A 12,103-nucleotide genomic window follows, 5' to 3' on the forward strand; every position below is an offset into this window, starting at 1 on the left:
CACAAAACATTACTAAGAATGTAAAGTTAGAATTACAGTTCAGGCTCTGTTCATACCACGTGCCAGACACTGTCCTATAATTGAACTGTGAAAGACATGACTAGAGCGCAGTCCTACCACACAAGTCAGCAAGCATGCAGGCCTGCTATAAAACTCAAAGTAACACTGGAAGAAAAGAAAGAGACATTATTAGGGACTGAGTTGTCATTTTTTCCTGCAAGAAAACATTGCAAAGACTCTAGATATAGCTCCTAGAACTTCCTTATTCCTCAAGCTATAGATAATTGGATTGAACATGGGGGTGAGGATAGTGTAGAAGACAGCCAGAATCTTATCCCCTGTAGGGGAACGAAGACTAGAAGGCTGAAAATAACTATAGAAGAAAGGTGCATAGTAAAATGTCACCACAATTAAATGTGTTGAGCAGGTGGTGAAGGCTTTCTTTCTTCCCTCTTTTGAGCGCATATGGGAGACAGCAAAAAGGACCCGATCATAGGAAGCAGTGATCCCAAGGAAAGGAAAGAGGAGAAACAGGCAGGTACTCATAAAAATTATGTACTCATAGACTCTAATGTCCATACAGGCCAGAGGTAACATGGATGGTATGTCACAAAGGAAGTAATCAATAGCCCTAGACTTGCAGTAGGAAATATGAAGGACATAGATTGTGTGTGCCAAAGCATGGGCAGAGCCAATTATCCAAGATCCTATGATCATCTTCACACATACAATTTTACTCATGTGGATGGGGTAGTGGAGGGGGTGGCAGATGGCCACATAGCGGTCATAGGCCATAGAGGCCAGCAGTAAGCCTTCTGATCCTGCTAAGGTCACAAAGAAGAAGATTTGCACTCCACATCCCACAAATGATATTCTTTTCTCGCCAGAGAGGAAGTTGAACGCCATCTTGGGGACAGTGGTAGAGATGTACATCAAGTCCATGAGGGAAAGTTGGCTGAGGAGAAAGTACATGGGAGTGTGGAGCCGGTTATCTATACGTATGAGACAAATCATTGTCAAGTTGCCAAACACAGCAACAAAGAACACGAAGATGAAAAAGATCATAAGAAGGAGGCCTGTTTGATTTGAAGGCAACAACCCCAACAGGATGAAATCGCTGGAAGTTTGATTCCATTTCTCCACAAAAATATATTCTGTTGCCTCCTTTGAAAGTAACATGAAAGGAAATGCACACAGTATGAATGAAAATGAAGAGAAGAAAAGAATCTAGCTTCCTCAAGGCTTTGCCAAAATTAATTGGATTTTCTCCCTAGTTGTGGTTAAACTGGTTTAATATCTGAATTTCATGTTGTTTCCAGTAGTCTCCCACCATTTCAGCCTGTTAAGAGATATGGGTCCAGGCTATGAGCGTAGTCATTGGCAGCAAAGATAAATGTGTTAGCTAGAGCCTTCCAGCCTTCCATGATTACTGACCAAACCCATCCTTAGGATTAATAACACATAGTATAAACTGAGGAGAGCTAATATCCCTACATTTTTCTTGCCCTTTTCTGCATCTTTATTTTCTGTTCTCACTCCCTACCCATACTACTACAGAGACACAAGTTTAACTTTATTTTTATGACCTACTTCTACAGTCTTTATTAATTTTGATGCATTCATTAAAGCCCACCAATCTTTTTATTGTTTGTTGTCTAAAGAATTATTTGTATATTGTATAAGGCTTTCCCTAATGATAAAATGTATTTGAATAGTCTTTGTTTGCTAATATTCCAATTTAAATGAACAAAAATCAAATGGATACATATCAAATACATTTTCTTTTATATAAAAAATTCCTCAGATAAATACCATATATTACAAAATTTCTTCATCTCAATATTACATATCTATAGACTCCCACTGGCATGGTAATTAAGTTTAATATATGTTTGGTTATAACTAACAAAGATAATTATAAACATATATACATCACCACTATAAAAATATAAGAGATTTTGGTATGCTATACCTTAAGTGAAGTCTTCATATTCATTTATTACCCTGCAAAAAGCAAACATTATTACATTTAACCATTAATACTTTCATGTAAGTAACAGTTTCATTGATGGGAAGAATAAGTTTCTCTAATACATTTACTACAGTTATCAGATGTTGAGCCTCAATTTCACAATCCCATGTTTTGTAATGGAGTGGCAATGGTCCATTGTGCTCAGACCTCATTCAATCTGCCAGGCTCATCTATTATCCTTCTCCAGAGGACTGGGCTTCTTTCAGTACCTTTCAGAACTATTTTGACTCTTGTTCTATATTTTATACTTCCAATTCCTCAGACTGTTCCATGAAGCAGTTGAAGATGTTTACTTAGAAAGAACATGTGCTAACACATTCTTGATTTAATCTCAACTTCTCTTCTTCCCTTCTCTTCTTCATGTTAAATCACTTAAGTAAAATGTGGTATACATTTGTGGTATACATTATATATGATATACATATATATCATATATATAATAAAGAAACAAACAGGAAAAGAAAATGAACAAATTTCCTTTCCAGGTTATTTTTTCCTCTATGGCCAGGTTTTGGCTTGGGGATTTTATCTCTAACATGACACACAGTCTATGTCTTGTTTCGCCAACTTAGTTTTCTTTCACTAATTTCAAGGATCTACATAATAATCTCCTTCCAATATGAGATTGTCTGCTTTGTATGTATATGTTCTACTGTTGGAAGAAGATTTGAGATCACAGGCTGCTCAGGACAAGGATTTTGGTAGTTATAATGTATTACTGATTGTTCAATATTTAATAACTACAGTCAGTGGTTTGTTGCTTTTATTCCTATATATAAGTTTAAATCATCTCAAATTTTCAATTACTTTTATGAGTATCAATATAGCTATAAGGGTTTATCTTAAAATGGAAATGCACTATTGTAACTTTGAGAAATACAAATAAAAACCATAGACAGGAATGAGATGATATACAGTATGATTGAACATGGAGCAAAGACACAATCCTATGCATTGTTTGCTTTTTAATTTTTTAAGAAATAAAGAAGTCATGACATGAAATGTGTATGTTATATACTATCTATACCATACATGCTTTTTTCCATAATACATATATCAAACATGAAATAAACATATGTATGATATAGAATAACTGTACTATATATAATCAAATCATTATTTCAGAATATAATCCATTTTTGAAATTTTAAAAAATTCTCTTATGAACTGGCATGTATTGATCATTCAAATTTCACAAGTTCTGCAATCAGTACTCCAAATTAAGTACATGAACATATAATGGAATGAAAAGGTAGTATATAATCTGATTCTGTGTAGTTATTGCATTATATGGAAAAATGTGGTAGGATTAAGGGATATACTCATATATGGGCACTGTATCACAGTAAGTAATTAAAGTATCATCTTCTTACAGTAAGGAAAATGAAAGAAATCTTGAATTGAAAATGTCTTTAGTACTAAGCACAGCAGAGATTACAGGAGTATCTGATGAATATTTCAAAGTATGGTGCGTAAGCAGGAATTAGAACTTTGATGTTTTTTCTGTGAGATGAGACAGCATCGAATGAGAGTTCCTCTTAAGTGTATTTACAGAACTCACAGTGGTTGCTCTAGATGGGAAGGAAGTTAGATATCAAAACAAAGGAGGCAACAATGCTTGATAAGAAATGTACTCATTACCTTGCTCATGTAATTGTAACCCCTTTGTATGGTATTTTCACAATAAAAAATAAAAAAGAACATATTATCTAAACTAGGAGGTAATAAAACCAGATGGGGACTACACTGGGTTAAAAAATCTAAGTCATACATCCTGGGGATCTACTTTAATCTGTGCACATCAAGATACTCAGTTTCAGGGCTGGGAAGGTGGTTCAGTGGTAGAGTGCTTGCCTTGCATGCATGTGGCCCTGGGTTCAAAGCCAGAGAAAAGCCGGAAGTGGTGCTGTGGCTTAAGTGGTAGAGTGCTAGCCTTGAGCTGAAGAGCTGAGGTACAGCACCCAAGCCCAGAGTTCAGACCCCACCAAAGGGCCCAGAAAAAAAAGATACTTGGTTTCTGTTTTGAGACTAGACTAATATCTGTGGTTTTTATGAACTCTACTTTTTGGTATCCTGCCTATTGCATAGTTGGACTTCAACCCTTCTACCTGGAGAAATGAGCCAAATGGTACACTTAGATGTAAATGAATGTTACTGTCATGTGACTAAATTGACAATATTATTTCAAAAATCAATATTTGGCATAGAGGCTCTAGAAATGTGGGAAGATTAGCATCTCAGAATTCTTATTTCATTCCTTTCTTTAACCCAGGATCAAACTGAAAATAATAGACCTTCCAGCAGTCTTGACAGAAAAAACCTTGGAGACACAGGGTCTTTTCAATGCTTACCCATTTAGTGAGTAAATCTTTTGAAGGGAAAATATTTGTGCATTTAGATTTACTGCTATTCATATTAACAACTGGAGAATCATAAAGATAATTGGATCATTGATATTGCAATAACTATTTTGTTTCCTTAATAGAAATTCCCATGTTCCGTGTCAATGAAATTAGCTACTTTCAGGATTGTATACAACTGGGAAATGAGGGCATAAAGATCTGAATGACTACTGTTAGAACTGAGAGTCTATTTTCATTAATGTTGAACAGTTTACTGATTATAGACTTGAGAAAACTACAGATTTAAGTGAACAATCATCACATTCTAAGCCCCATCTCACTTAAACTTTACAATATATGAAAGATGAGAATATGGAACTTCATTACCTACCTTATTGTAGTAAACACATAGTAGGTCTTCAAGAAAGTTTATTCTCTGTTCCCATATATACTTAGATGTCTCAAATACAGATACTTTCAGTTTTTAATTTCAGCCTTCAAAAACAGCAAGTTTTAGAAATCTAGTAAATTCTCTACTTCCATAAATTTTAACTTCAGGGGTTTTTTGTTAATTTTTTGTTGTTGTTTTTTTTTTTTGGTCAGTCATGGGGCTTGAACTCTGGGCCTGAGTGCTGTCGCTTAGCTCTTCAGCTCAAGGCTAGTGCTCTACCACTTGAGCTACAGAGCCACTTCCAATGACTTTGTCCCATTTCTTAGGAAATGGAAAGACTTGGAAAAAATCATATTAACTGAGGTAAGCCAAACCCAAAGAAACATAAGTCCCACGGTTTCCCTTACTTGCAATAACTAGTGTATGTCTGAGACAGCAGAAATGGTCAGATAAGTTGATATTAGGTGAAATGAACCCCAAGATAAGGACTCAAATGGTTTTTCTTTCTTGCTATTGTTTCTAACATATTTATAAGATGATTTCTTTGTTGCTTTGTATGTCCCTCCCCCACAATATACCCCTGTATTTGATGTTGGTATAATTTGTGGAGGGGAAGGGAAAAAACAAATCGTTTAACTAGGGATACAGGTGGATCCATTGCAACAATGAGATGTACAAGTTGTTATGTCGAAAAACAAACTTTACAACTTTGGTGGGGGGTGGGGGGAGGATCGGGTAGGGGGGAGAGTATGGGAAGGGATGGGAAGGGGAAACAAAGAGGAGACAACAATCCCTGATAAGAAATGTACTTGTTATCTTGCTCATGTAATTGTAATTCCTCTGTACGGTATTCTCACAATTAAAAAAAATAAAAAGAAAAACAATAAAAGAAAATAAAAAAGAAAAAAAATGAAAAATGAACTTTACAACTTTGGCCGGTGGAGGGCAGGGATGGTGAGGGGAAACAAAGGAGGAGGCAACAATGCTGGATAAGAAATGTATTCACTGGGCTCGGAAGATGGCTCAGTGCTAGAGCTCTTGCCTTGCATGCCTGAGGCCCTGGGTTCGATTCCTCAGCACCACATAAGCAAAAAGAAAAATGCCGGAAGTGGTTCTGTGGCTCAAGTGGTAGAGTGCTAGCCTTGAGCTGAAGACCTGAGGGACAGCCCCCAGGCCCAGAATTCAGGCCCCATGACTGGACCGAAAAAAAAAAAAAAGAAATATATTCATTACCTTGCTCAAGTAATTGTAACCCTATTGAGCCTTGTTACCTCCTCTTTTGTTTTTGTCATACTATCTCTTTCCTCCCCACCTCCTCAACTTCCCCACCACCACCACGGAAGTTGTAAAGTTCATTTTCCACATAGTGTCTTATACATCTCATTGTTACAGTGGGTCAACCTGTATCCTTATTGAAGCATTGTATTATTTTCCTTCCCCTCCTCAAATCAGAAAAATGTGTATACATGATAGAAAAGGTCAAAAGCTAAGTACATATGATCATAAAAGTTAGGGAAACAGGTGTTTTTTTTCTTTCTTGTTATTGTTTTTGATGTATTTACAATATGATGTGTGATTTTTTGTTGTTTTGTATGTTCTTCCCCCATGGTGTAACCCCTGTTTTCACTGTATTTAACTTCACTTTTAACTTTCCCAGTTTGTCTTGAAATTTCTCATTCTCTCTTCAGTACAATGAAGTCATTCATGACAAGAAAGCCACACCTCCAAAATATTTCCCTATAGATAAACCTAACACAAACCAACTTAACACAATAATTTCTTTTCCACTCACCTGCTCGAGAGATTGAGTTTACAATGTAAGTGAAGAAGTAACCTTTTAATGATACCATTTTCTGCTTCAAGTCCATGGAGCTCTTGCCAAGATTTCAACATCAGGCTACCGTCACATCATGTGCTAGGAATGCAATAAGTTCACATCCCTGATCAATACAAACTCCAGCAAAACTGAACTCTACTCCGATATAAACACCCGATCTAAATCTACCAAAAGACCGAGAAAGAAAAACACAGAACCAAAAAGAACTAATAGTTTGTGATACACATAGTTCACTGTTCCTACCACTAGTCAGTCTCCTTGTGATGACATAATACACAAAAAAAATCACTAACCATCTTAAATTATTTGCACATGGGTGTTTAGGTAAAAACATCTTTGTTACTGTTTATTTGTATCAGTAAAAATAGAAAAGATACCTCATCGTTTAAGTTTAAATTCTACTGAAGGAAGAGAGAAGAAAAGTTCCCCAATTTATTGCAAAAACTTACTTCATAAAGCATTAGATACTTAAATCTTATAAATATTTTCTAATGTTCAAGTCAACAGGAAGAAACAATCTATAATTTGAGTTGAGATTGTCAATCTGGTGAGAAAAATCAGATCTGAATGTGGAAGAAATAAACCAGCCCTATATGAACACTGGCATCCACATACCATTCAGAATTAAACTAATCAAGGAAGCATGGCATTATTCCAGAACATAATTACAGGCTTGTAAGGGGCGTTAGGTCATGTTTATTACAAGTCCATGATTTTGTTTTTTTTTTAGAGGTGAAGGCCATTCAAGAAACACAAGAATCCACTAAGAAAGTGATAAGGCAAGCCGGCCACTGGTGTCTCACACCTGTAATCCTAACTACTCAGGAGGCTGAGATCTGAGGATCATGGTTCAAAGCCAGCCTGGGCAGGAAAGTCCGTGAGACTCTTATCTTCAATAAGTCACTAGAAAACTGGAAGTGGCACTGTGGCTCAAGCAGCAGAGGGCTCGCCTTGAGCTGAAGAGAGCAAGGACAGTGCCCAGGCCCAGAGTTCAAGCCCCATGACTGACTATAACAATAAAAAAACAGAAATGGTATCAAGTAATAATTTCTTCTGTTGTTTGTTAATCTTCCAGAGCCAATCATTGAATATGTTAACCAACTTAAATTATGCTATGATAAAACATTTTGCTCAATTTATGAAGGGATAAACAACAGAGCTATGAAAATATTAATTCAGTCACCAGTTCTACTTTTGTGTTAAGGTAATTCAGCTATGTTGTGATGAAAAGAGAATTCATTTAATCTCAGAGAGAGACATCTCACATTCCAGAAGCCCCTGTGAAGAACCCCAATTGGGCTAATTCCATAAGACATGCAGTTTTTCCAAAAATTCTTCTCTCTGGGCTACTTTTTTGGGGACTCTGGGAGCGGAATGGGTAGAGGGTAAAATATTGCATAGTATATATCCAAAATCAGGAATAAGTAAATTAAAGGATTACTATTAAGTAATCCTATTAAGTCCTTGTATTTGTAAATCACAGAAGTGAACATTTAATATTATTTTGAGTAGTTGTCATAAACTGGGATCATTATTCATAGGGAAAGTGAAAGAATTAATTTTTTGTCAATAACTACAAATGAATAACTTGATGGGGATTTGATAAAATTCAACTCTTCACCAATTTTAATTTCATTATACCAATTCCTTTGGTGAACAATGATACTTAAAACAGTTTCTTGGGGCTGGGAATGTGGCTTAGTGGTCGAGTGCTTTCCTAGCATGCATGAAGCACTGGTACCAAATAAACAGAAAAAGCCAGAAGTGGTGCTATGGCTCAAATGGTAGAGTGTTATCCTTGAGCAAAAGCTCAGGGACAGTGCCCAGGCCCTGAAATCAAGCCCCGCGACTGAAAAGAAAAGAAAAGCAAACAGTTTCTTGGTAAAAAAAAAAATTACAATTAAAGGCTTTGCCTGGAAGGGAGCTTTGACATGAAAGGTACTCTGAAATGCTTTGTGTTTACTGACATGTTGAATGATTACCTCTTTATACAGCTACTGAGATTTCAAAGCAATCAGTAAAAATTAGCAATAATTCAGTGAGGATTTTAGAAATCCGGGAGTCAGGAAAAAGCAGTTGAGTGAAATATGGTACATGTATGTGTAATACTTTGGTTTGGAGTGTGACTAGATGGCCAGTAAGGAATTTAGAAAGTACAAAATTAGTGAGAGTGACTCTTTGCAAGAACCAGGAATAAGTGGATTTTTTTCTGGGTATGCTTAAATTAATTTATATTCAGAGATTCTTTCAGTGTAGAATAATGCCATAAAGGTTTTCAGTAACCTACTATAGACATTTACTCTTACCAGCACTGCATTGTTTTCTATCCAGTGACCTGCATCTTACTCAGTCCCTTTATAGACAGAGGCTGTGGTGGCTTTGTTTCTACCAATTCATAAGCTAATAAGCATGGACCTGATCTGAACAAGTCTATAAGGTTTTCTCATTAATATTATGATGATGACAGTCATTATTATTACTATTACTCATAGATTTTTGTACATTTTATGTTGTTGTATGATAATCTAATCTATTTAATATATAATGATTAAATCGGCTTGAAAATCAATTTCATTTCTTCAAATGTTAATCATTTGCATTTGTTGAGAATATCCATTCTCTTCTCTTCATTTTTAAATAGGTCACAGGTCACTATTCCCAACATTTAGCCTATTGTGCTTTAGAACATAGTACATATTTCCTCCTAACTATGGTTTGGTGCTTCTTATTTAACCCTGTCCTTCCTTCCAAGTATTTAATAACCAAAATTTTGTTCTTTTCTAGCCTCCTACAAGGTGAACATTCTGTTTTCCATAAGGTAGTAGGAATATGTATTTTCTAGTTTGTTTACTTGTTTAATGCAGTGAACTTAATTGTAATTCAGGTAGTGATATAAATGATAAGATAGCAAATAATAGGATTCATTATGGATGAATATTGTGCCATTATCAATATGTAACATTTCTCTTTATGAATTCCTATATTAGTGGACACCTTGTTTTATTTTATACCATAAATAGTATAAAGACTTCTTGAATATGTGTAAAAATTTGAGTTTCTATGACATAGGTTTTCATTTTCTTTGAAGTCTGTACTGAGTAGTGGGAAAGATAGATCACATGGCATTTTTTAATTAATTTTCTCTGGAATATAAATAATGTTTTCCATAATCCTTGTATTTATTTTTTTACTACTTATAGTGTATACAAATTCTTCCTTTACCTGCTAAACAACATTTGCTATTTTTATCTTTGTGATGATAAATAATTACAAACACACCAATACACACACTATGGAGAAACTTCTCCTCAGATTTTTAGCCTGCTTTATTTTCTTGTGCTATAATTGAATTTTGGAATCAGGGCTTCTAAGTCTTATTTTGGTCAAATCTGGTACTCTACTCCTTGAGCCACACTTCCATTTTTGGCATTCTGCTCATTAGTTTGAGCTAAGAATCTTTCTGACTTATCTGGCCAAGCTTACTATGAACTGAGATTCCCGATGTAGCCTCCTGAGTAGCTACGATCACAGAAGTGAGCCACTAGCTCCTGGCTTCATTTCAATTGAATTATATTTCTTAACCAAGATGAATCTGGTTAATGTCCAACATCCCTACAGTGTAAACCAGTCACCCTTTTTTGTAGCAGTTTTAACAAACAAATGAGTCAGGCACCTAGAAGTAGGCTGATTATTGTATACTGTTTCATGCTATGCATGATATCACTGTGTTTACCTATAGATGAACACATTTTAAACATTTCTCTTGATAATCTAATTATTTTCTATTTAACAGTGCCTTTTTAAATAATCTTAACAAATCTTCTATTCTTTTATGTAGATTACCTTATCCATGGGATCCTATAATGTATGGTCTTTGGTCAAAGTCTGACGTTATGGGGGAAAAATGTGACCAGGAACTAATTTTGTGAAAGCAACTGGTCATATCATATACACCATTGTCTATGAGTGTTTATACAGCAGTAAAAGTCCTGGTGGAGGTTCTTGCATGGCACTGGGTAGGTGCTTCTGTAGAACTTGCACTCTAGAAAAGTAAGTATGGAGTCTATGACTCTATGCTGGAGTGTGATTCTGATGTTCTTTTCACTGGTTATCACTAGACAAAGAAGTATCTACCCTCACTGTTTCACAAAATGTTCATAATAAGCTTTACTTTCTCTCATGCTACCTCATACCTTTGAGTTGAGGGACCTAATGCCCAAAGAAAAAATAAATTCTCAATTCTCATAGATACTAAATATTGACATAATTTATAGTCAAATTTAAGGTACCAATGAATTGGTACCTTACATGACACTGAAGACACTGAAGAAAAAATTGAAATAGGACCAAAAATATATGATGTTTAATTGAAAGTAAACTGCAATGTGTAAAGTATATGACTCACTCAGTACAATAAGCACTACACAGAGAATCCAGAAGATCTGAATTTGTCTTTTTCCATAACTGTTAAATAAAACAATTATAGTAATGAAGTAAATTAAAAAGTGTCTCAGAAATGAAGTTGGGAGTTACTGATAGAATATTATTATCTACCTATAGTAGTTGCAAATTGTATACCGAATTTTTAAATTATTTTGAAAGGACTGCCAGGCACTGGTGGCTCATATCTGTAATCCTAGCCATTCAGGAGGCTACTATCTGAGGATCTCAGTTCAAAGCCAGCCCAGGCAGGAAAGTCCATGAGACTCTTATCTCCAATAAACTACCAGAAAACCAGAAGTGGTGCTGTGATTCAAGTGGTAGAGTACTCACCTTGAGCTGAAGATCTCAAGGGCAATGCCCAAGCTCACCACAACCAACAAAACAAAAATATATAAATATATTTAAATATACATATATATATATATATGAGGGAAATATTAAGCGACAATATGGTCTATGACATTTTTTATCTTAGGTTGATTACTTATAACCCTATTATATCAACACATTAGCAATACTAATAGTGGGATTATTTTTGATATTGTCACCAAATGGATGTCAGTCATTATTAGTTAGAAATCTTACGTAAATTATTGAGATTAGTTTGACAAATACAATTTATCTGTTTTGGAGATTTTTCAGGAATGTTTTGGTTACATATGTCTTCTTAAAAGTTGAATGTAATTATGTCTTATAACTTCTGTTTCACTTCCTCTAAAGGATTGCTGAAAATATCCAATTTTATTAACAGATACATGCAACCTATCTCTTAACCCTGGTATAATACTCATGCACATGAAGTTTAAGTGATTTTCAGAATGAATCCCTACATCATTCTGCCTTTCTTTATCTCTAATAATTTACTTGTTTTGAACCTGATTTGGTGTGCCATTAATAAAAGCAATACAAGTAGTGCTTTTTTTTAGGGTTACAATGGCTCATATTTCTTTTGTTTTCAGACCTTTTTACCTATAGATTGACAGTGTTTAATACAAATTAGTGTTGTTTTATTTTACAAGTAGTTGGATACTCTATTTGCACTGATATATTTAGATCAC

General features: G+C 35.0%; 1 protein-coding gene across 1 annotated transcript; it reads right to left on the reverse strand.

Annotated features, from left to right (window-relative positions):
• Nucleotides 1-204: 204 nt before the first annotated feature.
• LOC105985038 (olfactory receptor 2L13-like) lies at nucleotides 205-1,179 on the reverse strand. The gene has a single exon (XM_013015451.1). It carries the CDS (start codon nucleotides 1,177-1,179, stop codon nucleotides 205-207), a length of 975 nt encoding a protein of 324 aa, XP_012870905.1.
• Between the last annotated feature and the right edge of the window lie 10,924 nt (nucleotides 1,180-12,103).

The sequence above is a fragment of the Dipodomys ordii genome, unplaced genomic scaffold, assembly GCF_000151885.1.
Source record: "Dipodomys ordii isolate 6190 unplaced genomic scaffold, Dord_2.0 Scaffold27, whole genome shotgun sequence".
NCBI lineage: Eukaryota > Metazoa > Chordata > Mammalia > Rodentia > Heteromyidae > Dipodomys > Dipodomys ordii.

Bases quoted from the DNA above. Each gene is read 5' to 3' on its own strand.
- LOC105985038 (XM_013015451.1), bottom strand. From the start codon at position 1,179: ATGTTACTTTCAAAGGAGGCAACAGAATATATTTTTGTGGAGAAATGG.